The sequence below is a fragment of the Pseudonaja textilis genome, chromosome 1, assembly GCF_049901715.1.
Source record: "Pseudonaja textilis isolate UNSWEBS1 chromosome 1, rPseTex1.2, whole genome shotgun sequence".
Taxonomy (NCBI): Eukaryota; Metazoa; Chordata; class Lepidosauria; order Squamata; family Elapidae; genus Pseudonaja; species Pseudonaja textilis.
The window spans coordinates 160,085,638-160,113,581 of NC_141990.1; the positions used below are offsets into that span (position 1 = coordinate 160,085,638).

Genomic DNA, 27,944 nt, shown 5'->3' on the forward strand with positions numbered 1-27,944 from the left:
ATGGAAACATTTTCCACTTATATTTTGCCACATCTTATGGGTGTAGGAAGTAAATCCTGGAGCATAAGAAGGCATTGTATATAGAAAAAAGCTTCTCCCTCATGTACAAAGCTCACATTTCTTTGATGATGAAGTTGTTTTAGAGCCTCATTTTATTTTAATGTGAGAGTGGCCCATCTGTGATTGCAAAATATAGTAATCTGCAAGAATATATAATACAAAAACTGTCCTTGTGGCAATTTTCCCAAAGACTGATCATTCATATTCAATCAGAATGCAGAACTGGCAGGAAAGTTTCGTTGACTTTGATCACCACATGTTTTTCCCCCTCCATAATCGTGTTTCTTGCTGTTTTTCAAAGAAACATGTCAGAACACTATTCAACTTGCATGGATTCACTTGGTTTAATGCTTTCACCTGTTGCATTTCTCTTTTTTTCAAGCACAAGAATCTGCTGACATTATTTTCCTTATTGACGGATCAAAGAACGGCGCTGTCACTTTCTCAGCCATTCGTGATTTCATTGCAAATTTAATTGAAAGACTCTCAGTTGGAGCTGAGCTCATACGCATTGGGGTGGTTATGTTTAGTGATGAACCCAGAACTGGATTCTCCTTGAACAGCTATACCCAAAAAGTTGATATTCTAGAGGCAGTGAAGGCCCTTAGCATTCTTGGTGGCGAGGAAGCTAATATTGGAGATGCTCTTGATTTTGTCATGCAAAACCACTTCACCCCCTCAGGAGGCAGCAGAATAGAGGAAGGTGTGCCACAGATCTTAGTGCTCATAAGTAACGTTGAGTCTAGTGATGACATAAGAGAAGGAGTTTTAGCCATGAAGCAAGCTAGTATATTCTCATTTTGCATTGGGGTCCAAAATGCTGACAATGCAGAGCTTCAGCAAATTGCTACTGATGCAAGCTTCGTATTTACTGCCCTGGATACACGTAACCTTGGTGAACTTCAAGAACTCTTACTGCCAAACATTGTTGGAGTGGCCCAAAGGCTCATTTTGTTAGATGCCCCAACCATTCTTACAGAAGGTATGTATTTTTCAATGAACTGTTATCTTGCATTTAGTTATTTTTGCTCTTATATCAAATGTTATTTGTTTGATAGTAGCCTGAGGATTGAGAATGATGGGATTGAGGGTAGATGCTTATGTGTAACTGCATAAACATAGATACTGTACTGCCGTGACTATACACCAAGGCACATGGAATGCTGCTATGTTCCCACCAAAGTAGGACTTACTTATGTACTTTGCCATTTAAAAAATGCACTAAGAAGTAGGAGTGATGTTACTATTATTGACCACAATCGTGAACAGGGCTTCTGAAATTCCAAATGGCATTGCCAATTTTAAAAGTTTTGCCTGAAATTTAAGAACTCACCTGTCTTCTTAGTTTTTTCAGGGAAAGAATAAACATCATGGAAAAGATGAGAACCAAGGGGGAAATCTTTACTTGTAATAGTGGCAAATATCTGTAGCTCGGGTGTAGGATGAGGGTGGAGATTTGTTCTCCAAGCTTGTGGGTTGGTTTCCAAATGTTGCGTTACCAGGCTAGGTAACATCTTCAGTGAATGTCAGTGTCAAATTTCCTCTATTTATAACGGCTCCAGGTGTGGGTGTGTCAAGTGAGGGTCTTGTGACAGGACTTGTGATGGATCAGCTGTGAGTCATCAGTGAGTCTTGTGATGGGTCTTGATGGGTCAACTGTAACCAGTGTAACCAATTCTACATGGGATAAACATCATGTCAGTTAAAAACCAGGATCCACAAACACCATCCGGCAGTCAAATCCAACAATTCCAAATCTTTAATCTCTACCCACACCGATACCAAACAGCACCAGTTTGATTGGAGCAACACACAAAAATCTTTGGTCATACTACAGCCGCCATGCTTGTGAGTGCATCGAAGCCTGGCACTCCACAAACAATTCCATCAACAGACACATTGACCTACAACCAGCCTAGGAACCCCTCAGAATCCAAATCAGCCACACAGTCAACCAGAGAGAGCATCGACCCTCAATCAAGCCATGCAATTCCTCCCCCTCCATCAGTTCACCTCCCAACAACTCTGACCTGATCACGAGACCCATTACAAGACTCACTGAGAACTCACAACCAAATGAAATAAAGATTCTACTGCAATTTAAAATGTGCTCACTCTACATCTGATCTGCTATGGAACAGCAGGATCTGAAAGATAAAAGCAGCTCCTAGAATGAAACTCTTAGTTATCATTCCTGTCACTCAGATTCCAGATTGAAAAATGGCGAGGCATCAGTGTCCTGGTGATGGGTCAAGTATCCTATTTTTCAGTCTGAAATCTCTAGGCATAAATCTGTCTCTCTATTTTTGTGAGTTGAACGTTGCAATTCTGGAGAGAATAAAAATGAGATCCAGCCCAAGCCCTGTTTCCAACCCTGTTTCAAACTTTAAAAAATCCTAGGAGCAAAGTGGGGTGGGGAGGTTGAAAAGGCAAGTAGGGCTACATTTTTACCTGGGTAGCCTTGGAGAATGTTAATGCTTTTCCCCTGGAAGTCTGGATTAGAATAATAGAATTGGCTTGTCTTTATGATTTAGTATAATTTACAATGGATTATGTGTGAAATCCATGCTGTCTCTGTCCCATAACCAAACTTGAAAATGACAATACATACACAAATAAGCTGAAAAAAGGAAAGGGGGAAAGGAAAGCAAAAAAGGAAAAATTTAGAGAAGAGAGAGAAAGGGAAATAGAGAGAAAAAGAACAAGAAGAGAAAGAAAAAAAAAGGAAAAGAAGAAAGTTAAAAGCATTCTTATTTTTTACAGTTTGCAAGGTCTTTTTTTCCATAACCTTAATTTGTGTCATGTTCACACACCTGTTCTTTGCTTATATCGCTGCCTCATGGTTGTAGGTTAATATTTTTCTCTTATGCCTTATAAAATATAATTTATCTTTGGTCAATCCAATTATACCAACATTCCCAGCTAACATAATATAGTGCTATAAAAGCTAACATATAAGCTTTTTTCAGCTTATTTGTGTATGTATTGTCGGTTGGTTTTAATTGTAAAATTAATAAACTATATTTTTTAAAAAAAGAAAATGACTGGAGAGGGCAATCTGCTTTATCTAGGGTACTTTATAGTAGGATACTTCCTCAAAAGATGGTTAGAGGCCAAGTGCTATTTATTTAGGACCCCACTCCCAAATCCATAACTTTGACTGGCCCTGCCCCCAACTATTCTCTGCCTCCCAAGTCCCAGCTGATTGGCTGGGTCTTCTTTTGTTGCCTTGTAAAGGAGAACGGAGCTGGAAAGCAGGTTAGTGGGGTAGGGAGGGAATGGGATTTTGCAGTAACCTTCCTCCAGGAGTAGGGAGGGAATGGAGATTTTACAGTATCCTTCCCCTGCCATGCCCACCAAGCCATACCATGCCCACCAAGTCATGCCCACAGAGCCAGTAGTAAAAAATGTTGAATCCCACCACTGGACTTCTTTTACATCCAGAGTAATAGATCTTTAGAGCTAAAAGTGATTGATGAGAATTTCACATTTAAGTCAGAATCATGTTTGCCGTAAGATCTATTACCTGCCACGTCACCATTTTTGGACTGAAGAGGATTCAAATGATCTGCTTCATCTAGGATACTCAGTAATTGACTTGCTGCAACTATCTCAACAACTTCCTTAATAACTTGCTGAGTTATTCTTCTATTGGGATTGGATATGTATAGTCTGAAACACACATGTATATTACTTATTTCTTATTGATGCCAATAGGTAATTAGTTTACTTGCACTCAGAGCTGAGTTTGCTCTGTATTCATTCATTCATTCATTCATTCATTCATTCATTCATTCCTTTACATGCTGACAACCTATCTTCTGGCTTAAGGTAGCATACAAATGCCTATTTACAGTAAAATTCAATATCGCAATTAAAACTATTTTAACTGTCCCAAAATATTTTCAGCCCCATCCTAAAGTATAACAGGGAAGGAGGGTGATGAATCAGATTAACCTACCACAGCACGTTGTTCCATTTTTGAGGAAAAGTGGAAATTATTGTTGAAGTTAAATGTGTCTGTGGCAGACTGGGCAAAAGGATTCCTGTGGAAACTCTTTGGGACAGTTTGTATAGCAGTACATGATCTTGCAATAATAAAGCTTTCATCACAATTCCATATGAGAACCATTACCATGTCATTTCAAAATGATAAGTTAATTTATTTTTAATAGGAATATCATCAAGGTAATATCAAATCCCTTTAACTTGTTCTTGGAATTGTGTGCTCATTCATAAATCTGTTCACTTACTGATGTTGGTTTTCTGTAGGTTTTGGACCTAGGTATGTTTTGCTGTTATAAAGCTGTTTATAACAGCTTCTCTTGGTCTTTCTATGTATGGAAGTGGGAAGGGAAGGCAGAATCTTACAGTCTTTGATGTTATTTTACTGTAAAGCCAGAAAAATGTAGTTGCATGAATATTACCCATGAGTTTTAAGCAGAAATACTGAAGTGCCAAAAAATCACAAACATAAAGATTGAATATATTTGAATATACTGTAACTCAACAATTAAAGTAAATATCTTGTACAAGAAATAGGAATGTTTATCTAATAATACTTGTACCAATTCAGAATGTATAAGTGTTCTTCAATGAATAAGCACACTGACTGCTTATATATTGTTGCTTACAGTTGTTGAAGTCCATAAGAGAGACATAGTCTTCCTGATAGATGGTTCTACTGCATTGGGAACTGCCGCCTTTAATGCAATTCGTGATTTCGTGGCCAAAATCATCAACAAAATGGAAGTTGGACCAGATCTCACTCAAGTTGCAGTGGCACAATATGCAGATACTGTAAGACCAGAATTTTATTTGAATAGCTTCCAGATAAGAAAAGATATCTCCACCACTGTTAGGAAAATGAAACCAATGGGTGGTGCCACACTTAATACAGGCTCAGCACTGCAGTTTGTTAAAAACAACTTCTTCACCAGTGCCGCTGGAGCCAGGATTGATGAAGGTGTGCTTCCCATGTTGATTCTGATCACTGGGGGGGTGTCCAGAGATGATGTTCTCCAACCAGCACAAGAAATTAAAAGGAACGGCATCGTGGTCCTTGCTGTGGGAGCCCGAAATGTTGATCGTACCGAACTTGAACAAATTGCCTATGAACCAAGCATAGTTTTCATCCCCACAGAATTCCGCACAGCTGTACTAACAAACATCATTCCTGATGTTTTGTCATCTATAAAGTCACCCCCTATAAAAATTGTGGAAATACCATCACCAGAAGGTAACTTCTGTTCATTTTACTTAGCACTTAAAAAAAAAGATGTATGTATGTATGCATGCATGTATGTATGTATGTATTTATATTGCTGTTTGATTCCTGTCACCAGCAGGTACATACAGGTAGACCTCTTTTAGCAACCACAGTTGGGGCTAGCAACTTGGTCATTGCAAAATAGTCACTAAGTGAAATTGCAACTGTACTTATTTTACTTCAGCTTTCTTTTACATTACTAACCTGTGAAAGTCATAAATGAGAGGAATGGTTATTAAGTTACTTTTTCATCACTATCGTAACTAAGGCAGTCACTAAACAAGAACTGCCTATAGCGTCTATTCATTGCTTGAAATTATTTATGGATAGGTTTTTATTGTTCATATTTAACTAATTTAATTTAATTTTGGCAATTAAGTCGGTATAGAAAATATTGCATGCGTTGTAGCTAACATTTGAAAACATTGTGAGATATATTTTTCCATATATTTCTTTTGCCTTACATGTAAAAATGGCAGATTCAAAATTATTAGCATTGTCCATTTATCCATTGATCACCATGATGTTTCAGCTAAATTGAGTTAGCTGGAATTAGGTATCACTTATTCAGTTGCCGTACTATTTAATTATTCAGTTATTATTTACAGCTATTAGTTCTTTATTAATATCCATAAGATGTTAGTAGAGAAATGCATAGATTCATTGTTTTTTCTAAAGACTTGTATATCCTCCTCCAAAATAATAGAAATACTTTTTCTCTCCCATCAATGTTATAATTAGATAATAATCAGTTCATTAAAAAATTAGCAATATGTAATTTATTTTAAGATTGAGGGTAGGAGATTTTTTAAATAGGAAATTTAATCCCTGATGGTCAATCTACTTTCTTCTCCATCATCTATCCATCTGGCAATGTAACTGTTCACTCTAATCTTATCATAGAATACACAAGGAAGGTGAAAACATTTATTATAATCACAAAATGTTAGTTTTCTAAATGGCCTCTCCAATAATGTTGAATATTCATAACCACTTTGAAGTTACAGTACATCATCATTAATTTGCTAACTTTCTAGATAGCATTTAATTACCCTTAAGTTAGAATATAGTAAAATCTGCAACTTAAACCTTTTTCAAAATGTACATTTCTTACTAATATTTTCTTGCGTGGTACATATCACTGATGACATTTTTATTTTAGAACTGAAATTAAAAATGCTCTTAAATGTTGCCTTATTTGTGAAGATACATTTTCTTCCTCTCCCCTTTCCTCTTTGTAAATATGTAATATGAATGTACATTCCTCCTTTTAAAGAAATGTACACTTCTGTGATTAGGTTAATCCAATTTTGCATGGAAACCAATTGCCCCATCCCACATCCCCAATCTTTTCAAGTCTCTTCAATGGATTGGGGTTTTATAAGGTAACAATAGGTACTAATGGGGAACATTGGATAATAGGCAGCAAAATATTTTACTTTTACTTTTTACTTTTTCTAAATATTGTATTCCTAACATTTATAAACAAGTTCTCCATTTATGCAGACATTCCTGGAGTTTTGATTGAAGAGCCTGCAATTCTCTGTATCTATATATTACTATCTCTCATGTCTGTTTGTAACCATCAATTGGACAAAATGGTGCATCAAAGGACAACAATTTTTCAACCCAGGACTAAATTACAGAATGCTGGCATCCATTACTCCCTTGGGAAGGAAATTTGGAAAGGGTTGTGGCCACTGCACTCCTGCAGCCAGATGTCATCATATGATTATCATTTCAAATACTCTCTGCCAGTTTCTCACAAATCAATGGAGAAGCCAGCACTTGATCAAAGTTGCAAAGAAAATATTTACTTGTGGGAAGCTGGTAGGGAGTGCTAGGCAATCAAGAAACTGGCAGGGAAGATCATACATTTCTTGGATAAGTGTCCCCCAGCTGTGCAACCTGCTAATCTGCTCTCATACTACACTGGCCATTCGGCCACCCAGTAGACACCCATGCACTGATCCCTGACCCATACAGCACCTGTCCCACAACCTCACTCATCCCCACACACTTTTCCCAACTCATTTGACACTTCTCATGCACTGGCTATTCATCCTTCCTGACTTGTATTGCACCACCACATGCCTTCCTTGAGTGTGCAGCACCCCTGATATAATCTTCCTGACCCATGCTGCACTCAATCCCCACATGCCCTCCCCAACCCTTGCTACATCCAAATTCTGTACCAGTGTGGCACTTCTTATGCACTCTGCACATCCCATGCACTCTTCCTGAATTGTGCTGCATTCCCATGCATCCTCTGCAACCTGCTCGAAATCTCTTGCATATCCCCCACACCCTTCTTGATCTACAGCAGGCCTTACATTCCTCCCCATTGGAGGTGGTGTGTGTGAGTATGCAGAGGTGTGCAAGGAGTGCCACGCAGATTAGGATGGTGCATGGGATTGTGTGAAAGTTTCCATGCAGATTGGGGAGGCTATACAATAGTATGCAAGGGTGCCATATGAGTCAGGGATTTGCATAGGTGTGTAGAGGATGTCAAGGGGTGTGGTGTGGGTTGGGGAGGGTGCATGTGAGTGCACAGGGGTGCACAAGGCTGTGACAGTTGTGGTGAAGGTCAGGGAAATTGCATGGGAGAGTGCAACTGCTAAGTAAGTTTCGTCTCTGGAGTGATGGCCCAGTGTGTTATGATTAATCTCATCTAAAACTCATCTGTTAAAATTGGATTAATCGCAGATTGTATTCTTTGACTTTCTATGCCACGGTCCATGCCTAGTAACATTGTGATCTAAAGATTTCTAGATAAAATTCAAATTTTCAACTAGTAAAAGGGTATAAATAGTCCCAGTTCATGGCAGGAAATTTTGCTCTTTGATACATTAAGTGGCCAAAACAGAGCACTCCACCCTGAAAAAATCATGTTGCCAATGTACATGTTTTTTTTTTCCAAATCATGTCTGATTTTCAGAGGTTGCCTGGATATGTCCCTGCAATTTTCCTGGCAAGATTTTTCAGAAGTGGTTTGCCATTGCTCCTTCTTAGAGCTGAGATAAAGTGATTGGCCCAAAGTCATCCAGCTGGCTTTGTGCCTAAGGCAGAACTAGAACTAAAGTCTCCCAATTTGTAGCCTGATGCCTTAACTACCTATATCAAGCTGAATCTAACATACAGGTGAAGATTTTCCAATTGACCTTATTTGACCAGATGATCAGAGTCTTTGGAAAACTTTCTAGCCCACTTGCATTGTCCACTGAATTCAGTGGAATAGAATCTTAATATCAGATAATCTATCCACAGTTCCACATGCTCACATGCAGTCAGCAATCATTACTTGCAAATGGAAATCTGACAAATATCACATTTTAAAATGTAGTTGGTGTATTTTGATTAATGGTGTGGCAAATGGCTCTTGATACTCCTCTCGTTTCTTCTTTTCTTCTCTTCATGCCTGCCCTTTCTTGTCCTGTCCTGTCCTATCCTGTCCTGTCCTGTCCTGTTGTCTCTTGAATGAGATATACATGTGTGTACCGCAGTTGCAAATGCACACATGACCAATACTGGTGTGTTTTTCTATGAAGTCTCATGTTATTTTCTGTGCTCTACTGCAGCTGTAACCAAAAGAGATATCGTCTTTCTTTTGGATGGATCAGCCAACGTTGGAAATACCAACTTCCCATATGTCCGTGACTTTCTTGTGAACCTAGTTAATTCTCTTGTTGTTGGAATTGATGATGTACGAATCGGCGTAGTACAATTTAGTGAGAACCCCAAGACAGAATTCTTTTTAAACTCCTTCCTAACCAAGGCAGATGTCCTTTCTCGTCTGAGGCAGTTGAGACTGCAAGGAGGGTCAATTCTGAATTCAGGAGCTGCACTAGATTTTGTGCGTTCCAATCACTTCACTGAAGCAGGTGGGAGCAGGAAAGATGAGAATGTCCCTCAAGTGCTAGTCTTCCTTGCGGCAGGGCCATCTGCTGATGCCTTCCAAGATGCCGCCAATGCCTTAGCTCGTGCGAGAGTGCTCACCTTTTGTGTTGGGGTTAGGAACGCCAAACTAGCAGAACTTCAGCAGATTGCATTTAATCCACAAATAGTATATTTTAAGGATGAATTCAGCTCTCTGCCAGCTTTACCACAGGAAATGATTAGTCCGCTAACAACATATGTTAGTGGAGATGTGGAAGAAGTTCCGAGCACATCAACAGGTAATTTGCTTTTTTTCATATTACATTGACTTTTCTTTTATCACAGAGATATGTCTTGAGTGACATGCTAATTTGATGAACTGTTAATTGTATCTTATTATATCTGACATTTTATATGTTATATGTTATATTAACAACTAGAGGCACTGCCATGGCTATGGTGCTGGGCCAGGAGTGGGATAGCCAGGCTCTGCCCTGCCTTTAGGCATAGATGGCACAGTGGATGACTTTGGGCCGGTCCCCGACTCTCAACTGTGGTCCAGGAAATTGAAAAGTACCACCCACTGGTCCAGCATCATTTAATTTTTATTATTGTTATTATATACATATACAACCCCCACAAGAGGGAGAGTGGTTGGGGGCTCTTTCTTAGCAGAGAGAAGTGGGGGGCCCAATAGCAGAAGGGTCCAGTGGGAGAACACAACACCCTGTTGCTCAGACTGAATATCTCACATGCCATTACCAAAACGTCTCAGTCCAGAAAGTTTTTTCTTAAACCATCTCAGAATTGAGCCTTTTGAGCAAGTGACAGGAGCAGCTTAAATTGTAAATATAGGAATGCCAATAATCTTTCCATTTCCTATCGGAATTGTAGGAAGCGATCACCTGAGTCAAATTATATTTCTAACTAATCAAATGTGATTTGGATTTCTTGTCACTTATATATACATAAATTCTGTAGTAAAATGATACATACTGAATATTTTTACCTCACTTCATTCCAGAAAACAAGATTGATATTTTATTTTTGATTGATGGCTCATCGAACGTGGCTGGCCAGTTTCCTACTATTCGAGAGTTTCTGCTCCAAATTATTTCTGATCTGAATGTGGGGCCAGATACTATACGAGTAGCTGTAGCACAATTTAGTGACAATGTAAACGTGGAGTTCAACTTTGACACCCCATCCAAGATAGAAATCCTTCAGAAAGTGAGAAAGATGAGGATGAAAGGAGGAAAGCTACTGAACATTGGAGCTGCACTAGATTATGCTGTAAAAAACATCTTTGTAAGACATGCTGGGAGCAGGATTGAAGAAGGCGTGCCACAATTCCTGGTTCTTCTTGTGGCTGGGACATCAGATGACACTGTGGATGAAAGTGCTGATACCGTGATACGAACTGGTGTGATTACTTTTGTTATCCAAACCAAGACCTCTGATCCAGCTGAATTAGAAAGGATAGTTTATGCCCCTCAGTTCATTCTAAAGGTTGATACCCTTTCTCAAATTGGAGACATACAACACGAAATAGTCAATCTACTGAAAACCATAGAACTTAAACCTCAAGGTATATTTCTTTATTTTTATTTTATCACTTGATGTTCATTATTTTTTAAAAATATTCAGACTGATTGACTGGGGTGTTACCCCACTGCAATCAAACAGACGTTCCGTGTTAGGAAAGATCTGATTTTCTACAGCCTACTAAAATCAGTCAGGATTAGAATTAGAATTCTTTATTGGCCAAGTGTGACCGGATACACAAGGAAGGTGACACATAGACAATCAGATATATTGATGAAGCCAGTGCACTTTGGCAAATTTGCAAACATATTCTTCAGCTGAAAACTGACAAACCATTATAAGCTGAATCCAAATTTAGAACAAAGTACAGGACCATTTTTCATGGTCGATAAAGTTGGAATGGGAAAAGCTAGCTAGTTCTTCTTTTAGGAATTTTATTCTGGGATTTTGATATGTTTTGCTACTGAAAAGCATTACCCATGAAACCCCTAATAATCCCACCTCGAAATAATAGATTCAATCAGGGCTTCACAATATCGTAGAAAAAACCCCTTTGCCAATAAGTGCAAGAAGTGAAAACCAATGTGAATAAAGATTCTAGTGACTCTAGGAATCTGAGAACTTAAAGATTTTTCAGCCCTGAAACTTGTCTCTAGTGTTAATTTATTTGTCAGGTCTGTAAAAATACAAAATCATTTGGGGGAAGGGAATCTCATTACCAACTCTCCCAAGGACTCTTTGTAAATAAGCGGCTTTACTCTGACCCTTGTAATGGAAAAGCAACATTCCTTAGGAAGTATTTTAGGGTAGAAATGTACCAGCTCTACTTTCTTTGTAATCCTGCTGCAGATGGCATCAGGAAAGCAACAATCCAGAACATGATCATTGGGAAATGACTATGCTATGTAGAAAGCTGCAAAAAGAAACTTTGAAAATATCAAAAATCAGTTGTATTATGAAAGACACAATGTTACTTCAAGTCAAATAATTTATTCAAGTTCAATAGCAGAAGATTTCTCTGAGAAGCTACTAGGTCTCATACTCTCTATCTGGCCTATCAGCAAATTCTGAAACAAACATTTTTGGGCTTCACGTCATTGTTCCTTTATGATGCCTTTTCTTTCATAGTTTTCCCAGGTTTTTTTAAAACTCTGTTAGTAGAACAAGCAAAGTTAATTTTAATTTAAAAGATAAAAATGAACACATTCTAAGAAATGATTGGTATGAAGATGAATCTCATTTTTTCCTTCTGAATCTGTGAATCTGAAGTTCAGAAGAAGAAAGATGTATTTCTGATAGATGGTTCAGATGACTGCAGAAGTAGTTCTACAGAATTTAATACTTTTGTACAAAGAATTGCTGATAGCCTGAATATTGGTCCTGATAAAGTTCAGGTTGATGTAGTCCAGCCCAGTATCAGCCTAGAGTTCCTTCTGAATGAATATTCTGTGACAAGATTGAGATGATCAAGGTCATTCAGAGATTATTTCCTATGAGCTGTTCATTTAACACAGGGGCAGCCTTTAATTAACTTGCTAGAGATGTGTTTCTGAGACCACCTGGAAGCAGGATATCTGAATGTGTCCCACAGTTCTTGATTTTGCTGTCAGCTAAAAAGACAAGAGATTATGTCAAAAAAGCTTCCTTGGATCTGAAAATGATCCTTTTAGCATTGGCATTGAAAATGCAAATGTTACTGAGCTGCAGACAAATTCTTTTGTTTCTGAATTTGCTGTCCTTGTTTCTGGCATTAGTGAACTGAATACCTTACAGAAACTCCTTTCAGTGTTGTCTAACTCAGTGGCCCCCAACCTTTTTTGTGCCACGGCCCGGTACCGGCATCACAAAATGATCCGTGGCCCGGTACCGGCATCAGCACGCATGACAAGGCAAGGTGAGCTGAGCGACCGGCCAGCCAGCCGTTCCCCGCTTCTCCCTGCCACCTTCAACTCCTCCTTTGTACCTTTGTCGATGGGCTTCGCTTTGGGACGGCTTTGGGACGGTCGCTCGGCTCGCCTTGGCTTGGGTGCTGAAAGAATCCTCGTGCCTTAGTTTCGTTCGAAGCCCTCCCCTCGATGAAACTAAGGCACGAGGATTCTTTCAGCACCCAAACACCGCTTTCCATCCGGAAAAGCTCACCCGGAAGCACTTTCTTGTCAAACAAGATGGCGGTGCCCAGCAAACCGGCAGCCAGTAGGAAATGTTCCATGGACTGGTACCGGTCCACGGCCTGGTGGTTGGGGACCCCTGGTCTAACTGACCAGGGCAGAAATAGAAGCCTCGGTCCCTGAGTTGATTTTTTCACCATTTGGGTCAGGGGATTTATTTTTTAAATTATACTGTAATTTGCAACTTAAAATAAAGCAAATAATGAACACAGGGTGACCAAAATTAATTGTTGCTACTTTTTAAAAAGATTGTTTTCAACAGCCTGCTCGCTTTAGAATTCTGGATAAGACAATCACATTTCTTCAACCATATAATTAGTAAAGCCGGAAGATATCTTTATGAACATTTCTTGAGATTTTGTTTTTCTCAATCCCCACCACTTTCAATTTCCATAAATAAGGCCAGTAAAGATTTTCCCTTTTTCTTTTTACAATCACTAATTCTTGCCCTAATGCCCAGAAAGGATAACAGTTCTGGTCATTATGAAAAATGATTACTGGCAGCCAGGTGTCCACCCAATTGATGTTCTTCCAAATGCAGTGGGACAGAGTGAAAGAAGAGAGTTGAAGGGCGGGAGGAAGAAAACAAGGAAATAATTTTACCACTTCAATAGCGATCGGTGAACTCCATCCACAAAATATTGGATAACTTCTTCTGTTCCTAGATAAATTTACTGAAAGATTCCCCCCTCCCCTCCCATTTCCCTGCTTATAAATGGGGCAGAAAATGTTGAATAAACAGTGCATAATCAAATCATTGGAGTGACTAAATAATTCTAGGTTACGTTCCTAGGTCACATTTTATTTTCTAAATATTTTTTGTACAGAGAGTAGGGCATGCATTTATAGAAAATAAAAAATATGCATATAACGTCTGTGTTACTTTACTAGTGATCTGACTTCCCATGCATACTGACATAGAAAAATAGGCAAATATCCTTTATAATGATGATAGTCTTCTATACAATATATTGGATATGATAGTCTCCTGCATATAGCAGTAGAATAGCTGATACTATGTGGTATTCCAGTTCAGAAGGAGTCTAGGCTAACTGGAGTTGCACAGCACCACAAACCATTATTTATTGTTCTAAATATAGATTAAAATTTCCAGATTTGTAGGATTCAAGTCATCACATAGATTTTTGTTAATATTTTATTCAATCAGTATTTTTATTTCCATGATACAAATGTTCTAAAAATGTTCTTACATACATTCAATTCTAATAAACATACATTACACTATTCAACAATTGCATACCTTAGTAAAGCAAGTAGTGTATATGGGTACCCTCTATGTCTCCCCCTGAGAATTTTATGGAAGAAATAGGCAGCAGAAAAGTACAATTTATAAACATCATTTATCAATTTAATCAAAAACGCTATTTTCCAATCAGATTTTCAGTGTGTATTTTCTATAGCTTTTTAACAATATTTTGTACTGTGTGGCTGTTAGTATTAGCTAATTAACTACTTTAATCATGTTGAATTTATTTGCTAGTATAATTTTGACTGCCATCTAATGCCATTCTTTGTTCTACAGCTACAAAGAAAGACGTTGTTTTCCTTATCGATGGCTCTCAGTTTGCAATTTCTGAGTTCCCTTCAATTCGTGAATTTATCGAACGGCTCATAAACAACATGAATGTGGGTTCAGATGCTACTCGAGTAGCTGTAATTCAATTCAGTGATAGTCCCAAAGTTGAATTTTTGCTGAATGCACATTCTACTAAGGAGGAGGTGCTAGCTGCAGTGAGAAGACTAAGTCCCAAAGGTGGGAGGCAAGTGAATCTTGGTTCTGCCTTAGAATATGTGTCAAAGAATATCTTTACAAGGCCTTCTGGGAGCCGCATAGAGGAAGGAGCACCTCAGTTTTTAATCCTTCTTTACTCTCACCAACCTCATGATGATACAGAGAACCCGGTACACCTGATCAAACAGATTGGTGTGGCTCCGCTTCCTATTGGAAAGAATGTGGATCCTGAGGAAATGACCAAAATAGCACTTAGTTCTGATTATGTGTTTCAAGTGTCAAGTTACCAAGATCTACCTACTTTGGAACAGAAAATGTTAACCCCTCTTACAACATTAACTACCCAACAGATACGAAAAATCATTGCTGATACAAGTCGCCCTACAGGTAAGGTGATTTGTAGGATTGTCTGCGTAGAACATTGCCCCATCATCTGCCTGTCTTTCCTGCTTCCTTTTTGCAGTGACTAGCATAGAGGTGCATCATTCTCGGCATTTGGCAAGACAGAGCTGTAGTATTTCTCTAGGTCCAAGCCAAATTTTATTTCTATATTGGGACCAGGATGACAACCCTCTCACTTGAGAGCCAGGGTTGCCACATTTTCAGGGATCCAAAGCACCAAACAGAATTGTAAGAGGTGTTTTGGATTAAAAAAAAAAAGCAGAGGAAAATAAAGTGTAAGTTCAGCATTTGACCACTGGTCCTTTTGGACCAGCCTTACCTCTCAACTGACAGGACTTTAAATTGTCTACTGCTGCTTCCCCAGATTCTCTTCACTGAGACAGGGACTAGCCAGGGGTTGAAGCTGCACATTAGACATGAACTCCTTTCTGTGAGAAAAAAAGCTGGTCTCATTCTGTTTTCCTATTCACCCCACCCCTCATTGTAGACATTGACAGTGAAGCCATGGACATCGTCTTCCTTGTTGATAGCTCTGATGATGTCAGACCAGATGGACTTGCTCATATTCGTGATTTCATTTACCGGATTGTCCAGAAGCTAGATATCCAACCAAGCAAAGTGAGAATTGCTGTTGTCCAGTTTAGCAATGAAGTGTTTCCTGAGTTCGACTTAAAAACCTACCGGACCAAAGAGAGTGTACTACAAAGCATACGGCGCTTAAGGCACAAAGGTGGTTCTCCCCTGAATGTTGGGAAAGCTCTGGACCATGTCATGAAGACACTCTTCATCAGATCGGCAGGAAGTAGGCGAGAAGATGGAATCCCCCAGCATTTAATCCTCTTGCTTGGAGGGAGATCCCAGGATGATATCAGCAGGCCTACTATTCTGGTGCAGAACTCTGGGATTCGTACTCTGGGAATTGGAACAAGACAAGTAGACAGTGCGGAATTGCAAAGGATCACCAACAATCCCCAAACTGCAATTATTGTGAGAGATTTCACTGAGCTCCCAGCAATAGAAAAACGGGTCCGTGCAGCAATTGATACAGTACAACCACCAACTGAACAACCTACTGAAGTTATCAGTGGTCAGTCTTTCTTTTTTTTAAATTAAAATGTGGAGTTGGAATAATATTCAGGGGGATTTAAAGAAATAAGTGTATGAAAATGAAAATTGATTTCTGTTTTCACTTCAATAGTACCTATAGCTGGGGTCAACACGCTGCTTTGTATAAAATAAAATAGAGTTTGCAACAGAGCTATTGTGTGAAAAGGCACTGTTAAAATTTAGCTTTTGATTTTCTTTACAATATTCAAAGATTAATGTAGTTTTCACATTGTACTTTTTTTTGCATGTTTAATCAGAGGTTCAGTTTAGAACGTGCTTTTGTATAAACAAGTTAGAATGAAACTACCCACCTCTAATCAACAAATCTAGACCTCTTGGGTAATTCTGCCTTCCAGGCTAAGCTGCTTATTTCTGAAAGAGCTCCAGGTGACTCTCAAGCCAAGGTCAGAATTTCCAGTCTAAATTTCAGTGGGTTGGCAACAGGGCCAGAATGTTCTCAGCCTAACTTTGGCTACTTATATGACCCAATTAGCCACACTACTGCTTCTGGCCCTTCTCATGCATACCAGAAAGGCAAGCCTTGGTGCTTGGTAATTGTGTAGCTGAGTCGGCTTCTGCCTGCCTTTTCCTTTTATGGTTTGTTTTTTTTTTTCTAATGAACTCCTTTCCTTTTGTTTCCCAGACTTTTGCCCACACAAACACCTTCATCCCTGTTTCCCATATTATTTCCTCTGTAATCAACACAAAACTCTTCCTTTTTCCCTTTTATGATACTATTATACCCTCCCATGCTACCATAATTAAAGCAATAGCAAGTGAGTTTGTTCCTATGCCCCTTTATTGGTCCATACAAACTTTGCTAATAAGGAAGAAGTGATTGTTCAGCTTCATAAACATAAAGGAGCAACCTTTAAAATAAAAGGTGTTTAAAAATTAAGGATGTTTTTTAAAACAGTAAAGAAAAGTAGTAAGGGAATCTTTGTAGTACTGTGGGCAGAGGATGGAAAAGTAAGGAAGCGTGCTTCACCCATTCTGGGCAGAAGTCAAAATGGTGAATGGGTCGAACAGAACATGAAGTTTGAGAGGTGAGGATAATTCATTGACTGAATGAGCCATTGATGGGTCAACTGAAAGATTATAGAAAAAAAGGTGGAGAACATATTCAGTGCTGCAATTCAAGATTGCTTTGCTTGGGGAAATAAATAGCTTTGAATTGTGTTTAGAAAACAGATAGGGCTAAATCTGCCATGGGCTAGGAAGCAAGAGGATGGCATTATCTGTCCCTGCAGTTAGAAAGAGGCCAGTGACCTGCACAGATGGCGAGCCAAGCAAAAAGTGGGGATCTGCACCTTGGTTATACACCAATTTCATCTTGTGTTATATTGCAGTTTCATCTGCAGAAATTGAAATCTATGTACAGTACTTGGGAAGGTGGACTATTGCATCTATCTTAATTAAATACACAGCTCAGTCCACCTTCCCAAGTACTGTTTCATTTATTTATTAACAATGCGATAACAGACAGCCATTCCACTGGAATAGAATGGAAAGAAAACAACTCTTTCCCCACAATCTCAAACTCTCTCATATCTACTTGTCTTCCTTCTTCTTTCTGTACCATCTGTGGATAACAAACCACTCCCAGGCTTACTTCCTCAGAACTGGACTTGGTCTGTTGCCTTAAATGGAATGTGGATCCTGAAAATTTGGGAAATTTATCCTTTATTTAAAATAGTATAGAATGGAATGGAATGGAACGGAAGGGAATAAAAACGTTATTGTCACTTTAAATGTACACTGATCAGCATACATTAAAATGAAATTTCATTGCATTCAGCTTTCAAAAAATAACCATTATGCATATAAACACATACATACATGTATATGACACAGAGAAACATCACAGTCTAGTTTAAATGTATACATATACAGTACATAGTGGGGAAAAAAAAAAGAAACTTGCAAGTTTACAAGATGGATGGCATAAGGAACAAAGCTGTTATGAAATCTAGTAGTCCTGCTACAGATACTTTGAAACCTCCAAGAAGGGAGCAACAAAAACAGACCATGAAGTGGGTGTGTGGGGTCTCTAACAACGCTTCGAGCTCTAAGCACGTAGTGCTTATAAGCAATATCCTGAATAACAGGAAGCGAGCTTCCTATAATTTTCTCAGCTGTCCTTACCACTCTGTATGGATTTTCTATCAGAGGCACTGCTTCCACCAAACCAAACAGTGATGCAGTTTGTTAAAACATTCTCAATTGTAATAAGAGGTCAGAACAGAAGGAGAAAGATGTGTTTCAGAATAGTATTAGAATGGAATGGAATGGAATAGAATAGAATAGAATAGAATAGAATAGAATAGAATAGAATAGAATAGAATAGAATAGACTTGGAGCTCTTCTAGTCCAATCTCCTATACCATTTCAGACAAATGATTATTCAATCTCTTCTTAAAAACTTCCAGTGTTGGAACATTCACAACTTCTGGAGCAAGTTGTTCCACTAATTAATTGTTCTCACTGTCAGGAAATTTCTTCTTAGTTCTAGGTTATTTCTGTCCTTGATTAGTTTCCATCCATTGCTTCTTGTCCTGTCCTCAGGTGCTTTGGAGAATAGCTTGACTCCCGCTTCTTTGTGGCAACCCCTGAGATATTGGATCACTGATATCATGTAACCCCTACTTCTTTTCATTAAACTAGACATACCCAATTCCAGCAACTATTCTTTATATGTTTTAACCTCCAGTCTTTGTTGCTCTTCTCTGCACTCTTTCTAGAGTTTCAACATCTTTTTTACATCATGGCAACCAACACTGGATGAAGTATTCCAAGTGTGGTCTTACCAAAGCATTATAAAGTGGTGTTAATACTTCACTTCAGGGCTGTCAAACTGGCGGCCTGCAGGCCAGATACAGCTCATGCAGGCCATGGCCACCCCGGCTCAGAAAAGGCAAAAAACATCATGATACATCATGAACTGGCCAGGATACAATTGAGATTCACACCCCTGCTTCACATGATCTTGATTCTATCTCTTTATTTATGCAGCCTAGAACTGTGCTGGCTTTTTTGTCAGCTGCAGCATATTGCGGTCTCATATTTAAAAGATTGTCCACTAGGACTCCAAGATCCCTCTCACAGTTATTACTACTGAGCAAGTACCACCTATACTGTACCTGTGCATTTTGTTTTTCTTGCCTAAATATAGAACCTTACCTTTTTCACCACTGAATTTCATTTTGTTAGATAGCGCCCAGTGTTCAAGTCTATCAAGATCCTTCTGTATCTTAAGCCTATCTTCTGGAGTGTTGGCTATTCCTGCCAGCTTGGTGTTGCTGGCAGATTTGATAAGTTCCCCATCTATTCCTTTGTCCAAATGATTGATGAAGATGGGCCTAAAACAGAGCCTTGGGGACCCCACTGCATACTTCCCTGCATGTAGATGCAGTTCTATTGAGGACTACATATTGAGTGCAGTTGGTCAGCCAGTTATGAATCCATTTGGTGGTGATGCAGTCTAACCTACATTTTACTATCTTATCAAGTAGTAGGTTGTAGTCTACTTTATCAAATGCCTTATTGAAGTCCAAGTAATGCTCTTCTCATCCAACACAGGAAACGCAAACATTGGTTTGCACGTTTCACTAAAGATAATGAATGAAGAGAGTAAGTCAGATTATCTGCACCCCCAGATACTTAATACTGTTGACTACCTCCAGAGCTGCAGCCTTGATGCAAAATAGAGTATGACTATGCCGGCTCTTTCTAAAATTATCAATGATCTCCTTTGTTTTGTTAACATTCAAAACCAGGTTGTTTTTATTGCATCAGTCCACCAGAGCCTGTAATTTGTAAATTACCGGGCTTATTCTAAGGGGGGCAAGAGGCATTTCTCTACATTGCTCTTTTCCTTTTCTCTGCCTGATCTTGAACTGCTGTAGCTTATTACTTTTTTCTGGATTTAATTTATGTACTTGATCATCTTGAATGGGATTCAAGAAACTTTTGAACTGTAGGAGGCTACTATCTCCTTTTCTACTGGGAGTGACGAGAATTGGTACCTTGAAATACAGTTTTAGCTTATTCACCAATAAGATGTCAAAAGCTGAGAGTCAGGAAAAGTGCTATTCATTGTGAAAGTGCTTATTCAGAAAATACATTATGATTGCTCTCAATAACAATGACTAGAATTATATTTGATGAATTCTGTGAATACAGAAATCATGCACATTTCTAAACATAATAATTAAAGCAAAATGCCTTAAAATGAACTATCTAATACCTGTTTTTTTTTCTTTTAAAATTTTTAGTTGATAAAAAACAAGGTGATATTGTCTTCTTGCTGGATAGCTCTATCAATTTTGGGAGAGACAATTTCCACCATGTTGTTGAATTTATACATGACTTAATCGATGCTATTTATGATGAAGGCGATTCCATTCAAGTTGGTTTAGTGCAATACAACTCTGATGTGAGTGATGAATTCTTTCTGAAGGATTTCTCTGACAAGGAACGTATCTTAGAAGCAGTGAAAAGGATAACCTACAAAGGAGGCAGAATTGCCAACACAGGAGCAGGTGTCAAGCATATCCAAGCAAAACATTTTGTGAAGGAGGCTGGCAGCAGGAAAGACCAGAATGTCCCTCAGATTGCTGTCATTGTAACAGCAGGCAAGTCAGAAGATGATGGGGAGGCAGCAGTCTTAGGGCTGTCCCAGTCGGGTGTCAGGGTCTTCGCAGTTGGTGTGAGAAACATTGATATGAATGAAATTACGAAGCTCTCCAGTGACAGCACAACAGCCTTTAGGGCTCCAACTCCCCAGGTCCTCTCAGAGCTCAATGAGGCTGTTCTGGTGACCCTGAATGATGTCATGAGAGAACAGTTATGTCGTGGTGTGGTGGAAGTCTCCAGAGGTAAGGAAAATCTTATTTCAATTTTGTGTTTCTGTGTTTGTTTGTTTTTTGCTGTACTGTAACTTATATGTGCAACAATCATTTGCTGTTGTTTCTCTTATTTTAATATTCAATTTCATAATAGTGAGTATAGGTGGTATTTTTATTTATTTGTATTTAAGAAAATTTATATGGCCACCCAACTCACTCTGACTGACTCTGGGTGGCTTACAAAGGTAAAAACCCAATATATATATATATATATAAAATAAAAGGCAATAATCACCACCTGGTGATGACAATTAATCAATCAAAAAATGACTTGATGGGATCCATCCCACTCTGGATTTCAGAGGCTTGTTGTCAAAACCAGATTTTCAGGGCCTTGTGAAAGAGTGTCAAAATGGGGGCCAATCTTCTCTCTGTGAGATGATGTTCCACAAGGAGGGAACCAAGACAGAGAAGGCCCTTCTTCTTAGTCCTTGACACTATGATCACAACTGAGTCCAAAATTTATGTTGCCAAGCAAGACAAGTTAAGTGAGTTATACTCCATTTTACAATCTTTATTGCTGCAATTGCTAAGTTAACAACATGATTGTTAAGTGAATGTGGCTCCTTCATTGACTTTCCTTGTCAGAAAGTCACAAAAGGCAATCACATGACCTTAGGAAATTGGAACTGTCATAAATATGTTCCAGTTGCCAAGCAACCAAATTTTGATCACATGACCATGGGGATGCTGTAATGGTTGTAAATATGAAAAAACACCATAAATAATTTTTTTCAGTGCCATTGTAACTTCCCACAGTCACTAACAAACTGTTGTAAGTCAAGGACTACATGTATGTTCTGTAGTCCAGTTTTAAGTAGCTGTTTATTAACACCCAAAGTTCTGGGATAATACAAGTTTGGGAAAAAAAATAACACAACATGGTCAAATTGTCTGGTTTTTCATAGAAGGCTGATCATAGTGTGATGTTTGGGATATTGGATCAAGTGATATACTACTGGATATTAATAAACAATGCAAACAGAGCAGCTATTCTTGACTAGAAATCCAGAAATCACTTTTAGATACTTCTTATTTGTACACAGTACAATTGAACAATTGGTTCTCTAGCTATCATGCCACTTTCCCTTGACTATATGGATGATATATTTGCCATTTTTTTCTATGTTAGATTGCAATCTGGATGTTATACTTGGATTTGATGTTTCAAATACTATACAAGGGCAAAACATATTCCGTGAACAAACAATGCTGGAATCAACAGTTGAAGATATTCTGAACAGGATCAGTCAAATGCCGAAAATCAGCTGCACTCCCAACCAAGCACCCACAGTGCGTGTAGCACTTCTGGCACAGACTCCCTCTGGAGTTGTAGAAGCCTTTGATTTCTCAGAGTATCAGCCAGAGTTGTTTGAAAAGTTCCAAGCCTTGCGAACTGGTGGACCATATGTACTCACAGCAGACACCCTCAAGTCTTACCAGAATAAATTTAAAACAGCTCCTACTGGAAGTACAAAGGTAAATGTTGACTCCATTGCCATTTTTTGAAAAAAAAACATCCTTTTGCTGCATCAAAATATAATTCTATGGACACCCCCCTCCCCCCATGATTGCTGTGTAGTGTACGTGTATGTCCTGCTGGAATAGTGAAAGTAAAACAAACAGTTGTGATTATCTAGGCTACACTGATGCATATACATCTGCAGGCCCAGACCAGCCAAACTGACCAGCTGAACTGATCTACTGGAATCACAGAAGAAAAGGGGAGGGTGTATGAAAATATATAGAGTATAATAATTTGCTGCAAGTGTATTTAAAGGACTGGGCTTAGTATATTGCCTTGCAAAATATAATTGCGTCAGCAGTACATAACTGTTGACTTCTTCTGAGCCTCAGGCCATTCCTGAATATCAACTCAGTGGCTAACTAATATTTTCACTGAGGAGCACTTCACAACTCATCTTTATTAATATGAAGCTCTTCTTCCATAGGTGGTGATCCATCTAACTGATGGTATTGAGGGTGCTATGGGACCACTGGCAGCTGCATCAGCTAATCTAAAGAAAGAAGGTATGTTTTATAAGGCTTTATTTTCATGCTGACATAAAAATTCATTTTAGTTGGGATTTCTGAGATTACATACATATATTCACACTGATCAAGTCTTTCAGATAAATAAACAACCAATAACACCATGTGACTCTTCAGCATTTTATCCTTTCATTGAAATATTAAGGCCAGAGCCTTCCTTATAACCATGTTCATTAACATTGACAGAAGTATATATATTTTCTTTTGCAGTTGTTTTATCACCAACATGTCCACAAGATATTTGTCCAATTTCGTTGTTAAGACATTCTTGATAGTTTAAAACACCACTTATGAATGTCCCTTTCTTTTCTTTCTTGAGGCAGTCCTAAACTATTGCAAAATTTCTTCTTCCTACAAATAGAATGGGGGGATTTTATTGGATTACTTGTTCTTTTGGCAAGCAAATGCTATTGTTCCTGAACTAGGTTTTCAGTCCAAGATGTTCTAAGAAATAGGCTCAGACAGTGAAAGAAAAGCACAGAATAATGAAATGTTGCTATAAAAAGAGTGGTATCCCGCATATTGTCAAATATTCAATTTATAAAGACCTCCAAGATCATTGCTGTGGTTGATTAAGAGGAGAAACTGCCCCTGATGATAGAAGCAAGAAGAATGTACTCCTAAACTGTTTTACATTTTAGAAATATTTGAAATTGCACTAGTAATTTGATGTAAACTGTCTCAAACCAGGACCAACCTTGGAAATAAACATTTGAATCAAAATGTAATATTAGCTGCAATCATCTACATATTAATGGTACCATATTTGTCTGTGGTTTCATTCAAAGGCCTAATATAGATTAAAGATGATGTGCATTTTAATGTGACTTTACTTAAACTGTAATACCTTTGAACAAATATTTTTACCGTGGGTCCTAGTGGAATGAATATAGCAATAATGAAACTCAGCTGGGGCATTCCTTCTTTTGGGGTGTAGGTGGACAAAATAGGTGAAGAGAGAGAGGCTTGCACATTTTAAAATTCACAACTTGTATGGAATTCTTATTTTAAATCTTAAAAAGCTTTGGCTGGAAGAGTAGGGACCTCTTCCACTAAACTTCACTGGAATAAGCTTATATTCACATAGAGTTACATAGTAATCTCAGGAAGTATTAAATGAATCACTGCAATTATGAAATTGTAACATGGTTGTTAAGTGAATTGGGTTTTCCCATTGATTTTGTTTGTCAGAAGGTCCCAAAAGTTGATCACTTGAGCCTGGGACAATGCCGCAATGAGTGTAAGTGTGAAAAATGGTGATAAGTCACTTTTTTCAGTGCTGTAGTAACTTTGAACAGTCACTAAAAATAGTTGTAAGTCAAGGACTACATGTAATATAGACTCAGTTACTTTTTTAAAAAAGCATAAATTAAGTGAATAATGTCGACTGCTTTAAAAAGGTGGCCTTTGGGAGATTATAGAATAAAACAGATTTAAGATTGAGAAAATGAGGAGGGAAAGAGAAGCTAAGTAGAACCAGTTTCTCTAATCCTTTCTCAGATAGACAACAGGATAGAATCCTATAGGATGAACATTATCCTTCAGAGGTTATGCCGAATAATTCAAGATGGATTTCCCTCCCTCCACCCCAATGTTCTCTAGGTGTCAAGGCTCTTATTCTTATTGGGTTGGACCAAGTATCTAATTTTAAAGAAGCAATGAAACTGGAATTTGGACGTGGCTTTACTTACAATAGGCCTCTCCAAGTGAATCAGATGGATTTAGATTTTGAAGTGACAGAACAATTGGTAAATAACAAAGTCTATACTTTATTCTTAATGACATTAAAATAATGTTAATGGATATATATTTGCAAGGACCTATTATGTAACAATATTGCATTTTTTGAAGAAATGTAACCATGTTTTTTTTTCTGATACCTAATGTGAATTTTGTCCATAAAAATGTAACTTCTGTGATGTTTGAGAGATGAAAAAGTAAAAAAATTACAAAGCAGTTGCCCTCAAGGAGGAAGGGGCCTTTATCTATAAGCCATGTTATTTGTTCTTCTCATATAACATTTTCTATATTTGTGAATGGCCTGATCAATTACCACCCAGATACTATTTAAACAGCCTCTACTGGCCTGTCACATTCTTTTTTTCTGGGCATTGCTAAGGCTATTTATGGCTGCTTTCCTTGAATGAATCATGATGAAAAGTTCATCCCTTGTCTTGAATTGGGAACCTGCTGCGCCAAATCAATATCCCAGATGGATCAAGCAATAAAGCTAATTTGAAGCTTACTATACAGCAGACTGAATTCTGCTTAATTCCTGAATTTGACCCATATTAGAACTGAGACATTTTGTATATTCCTATAAATCACTGTTGTTATCTCCATACTACAGTTGAAGAAAAGGGACATTAAAATTAAGATAGATGCTTGCTAAAGGCTTCCTGGTGAGACTGTGGTAGAGGTAAAATATGAACCAGCAGTTTTCTGATTTGTATGTCAATCTTCCCTTTTTCATGCTGCAAGAGCTCACTGTGATATACAGTAGTTTTATCAGCAATGACTGCAACTTATCTAACTACCTACATAAGGATTACATAGTATTTCTTATACTAGGGTTGCATAGTATTTCAAATTTGAAGGTGAAAACATGCTTTGGAGCTACTTGGCATCTCCATGTTCTCTGCAAGACCTTTGACCCTTCCAAGCGGAAGCGTGCACAGCTCCACTAAATATTCCAGGGGTCTAAGGTTTCTTGTATTCCTGACTTTCCCCTCAATCTTCCCACACAATGCATTCTAGATTAGGGTGTATCCATTCTTGAAAGATTGATATTGGCCATTTGCGGTAAACTGGAGAAAAATCACAGCCTGAGCCAATTCTTCTTTATTATAAATCTACATTATCAGACTCTTCCAAGTATGAAAGTACAATCACCGCCCCCCTCCCCACATCTCCTTTGTAACCAGAAAAAGTATGAAGCATCTCTTCTCAGTCTCCTGCCCTGCCCATTAGGGTTTTGTGGAAGAGTCCTTAATTGGCTCATATATTTATCTTTCAGCCTGTTTTAGCACTGTTGTCTTTGAGAAATGTATTTATTTTTCAACATTACATTCAATTGCTATATATATTCATAATGTTTGTCCTCCTTCTTGTTTTCAGTGTTTTTTTTCCATTCTCCACACTATTATTTCAGTTAAAGCTCAATATTGCACACATGTAACTGTGGACAATATCAAGTGTACATATGTGCATTTTAATAATCTATTTTTTTCACTTAATTAGTGGTCTGTTTTATTCAGGACAACATTGCAGAAAGATCATGTTGTGAAGTCCCATGCAAATGTTCTGGAGAACGGGGAGACAATGGATTTCCAGGCATAGTTGGACAAAAGGTGAGGTGTTTAACATGTGTTTTATAGTTTATAATAAGGCATCTATGGGAAACAGGTGGACTTACTCCAAGGAGAAATACAAAAGATGCCCAAGGTTTTAAACTCACTTGCAGTGGATCTCTGGATCCCAGCAGTTCTTGTCTCTATATTGTATTCATGATGTCTTATCTAGGACGCATATTTTCATCTATGATGTCCATCTTATGTATTGTATTTAAATTTCCAGTGATAAAATTGATACAAATTTCATTTCGGCACCCTATTTAACAAAAGCTTTTGGCTCAACATTTGGAGCTTCGATATAATTTTGATATTCTGCATCACATTTCACCCATGCTTGACAGTACTTGATGAAAGATTTAAAAAATAGAATACAAACTCCATGGAAGGCTTTGCTACGTAGGTGAAACTCTATAAACAAATTATATATTGATCTGTGCATTAGGGATATAATTTTAAGTGAATGAGATAACATGAATGCTCTCAATATATATATATAATTGATACCAGTGGCTGGAAAGGGTTAGATTTAAAAGATAGCACCGAGGCACTGATAATAGCAGCATGAGCCTCGGTGATGCAGTGGTTAGAGTGCAGTACTGCAGGCTACTTCTGCTGACAGCCAGATGCCTGTAAGTTGGCAGATCGAATCTCACAAGGCTCAAGGTTGACTCAGCCTTCCATCCTTCCGAGGTTGGTAAAATGAAGACCCAGATTGTTGGGGGCAATAGGCTGACCCTGTAAGCCTATTGCCGTGTAAGCCTATTGACTATGCAGAGGGATCCCAGAGACAGTCCGATATCATACTGGCAGGATGTAAGATGCAGGCAGGACCAGCATACACTAAATGGCACAACCACGTTGCTGCATTGTGTACAAGAACATCTGCACAGTGTATGAGCTTAGACTCCAAACCCAAATAGGAGATCCCACAGAAGGTCATGGAGAATGACAGGGCTAAGATCTTGTGAGACTTCCAGATCCAGATGGACAGGTGGGTACTAGCTAATCAACCAGCGATATTATGGTAGTAGACAAGGAGCAGGAGATAGTGGCAGTAATAGATGTAGCAGTGTCAAGTGACAGCAACACCAGAAAGAAATAAAATAAGAAGCTGAAGAGGTTCCAGGGACTGAAGGAGGAACCGGGGAGGATGTGGAAAGTAAAGCCAAAGTGGTCCCAGTGGTGATAGGAGCACTTGGGGCTGTGACTCCTAAGATATTTATTGCAATGACTTACTATATTTTCTTTGTAGAAAGGCAGAATTGAGCTTAAAGATAAAATATAGGATGTTCAGAATACCATCTCAAGTTTATGTATAAATATGTTTCTCTGTGTTTTAAAGGGAATTCCAGGGGAAAATGGCTATCGAGGCTATCCAGGAGATGAAGGTGGACTGGTGAGTAAAAGTTTCTCAATAGATGAACTTCTACTTACAGTAGAAAAGAAATAGAA

The 27,944-nt window shown here is 38.3% G+C and overlaps 1 protein-coding gene across 11 annotated transcripts in view; it reads left to right on the forward strand.

Annotated features, from left to right (window-relative positions):
- Positions 1 to 27,944, forward strand: part of COL6A3 (collagen type VI alpha 3 chain) — a 115,154-nt gene that overhangs the window by 28,092 nt on the left and 59,118 nt on the right. For 9 of the 11 annotated variants that reach the window (XM_087919547.1, XM_087919549.1, XM_087919548.1 and 6 more), the window contains 12 exons: positions 443 to 1,042; positions 4,697 to 5,299; positions 8,908 to 9,504; positions 10,230 to 10,793; positions 14,462 to 15,058; positions 15,561 to 16,160; positions 20,455 to 21,057; positions 22,220 to 22,566; positions 23,040 to 23,118; positions 24,742 to 24,887; positions 26,397 to 26,489; positions 27,835 to 27,888. In XM_087919547.1, the coding sequence (XP_087775673.1) occupies positions 443 to 1,042; positions 4,697 to 5,299; positions 8,908 to 9,504; positions 10,230 to 10,793; positions 14,462 to 15,058; positions 15,561 to 16,160; positions 20,455 to 21,057; positions 22,220 to 22,566; positions 23,040 to 23,118; positions 24,742 to 24,887; positions 26,397 to 26,489; positions 27,835 to 27,888 (4,883 nt within the window). The remainder of the gene's footprint in view (positions 1 to 442; positions 1,043 to 4,696; positions 5,300 to 8,907; positions 9,505 to 10,229; positions 10,794 to 14,461; positions 15,059 to 15,560; positions 16,161 to 20,454; positions 21,058 to 22,219; positions 22,567 to 23,039; positions 23,119 to 24,741; positions 24,888 to 26,396; positions 26,490 to 27,834; positions 27,889 to 27,944) is intronic. The other 2 variants (XM_087919558.1, XM_087919556.1) reach the window with 2 other exon arrangements.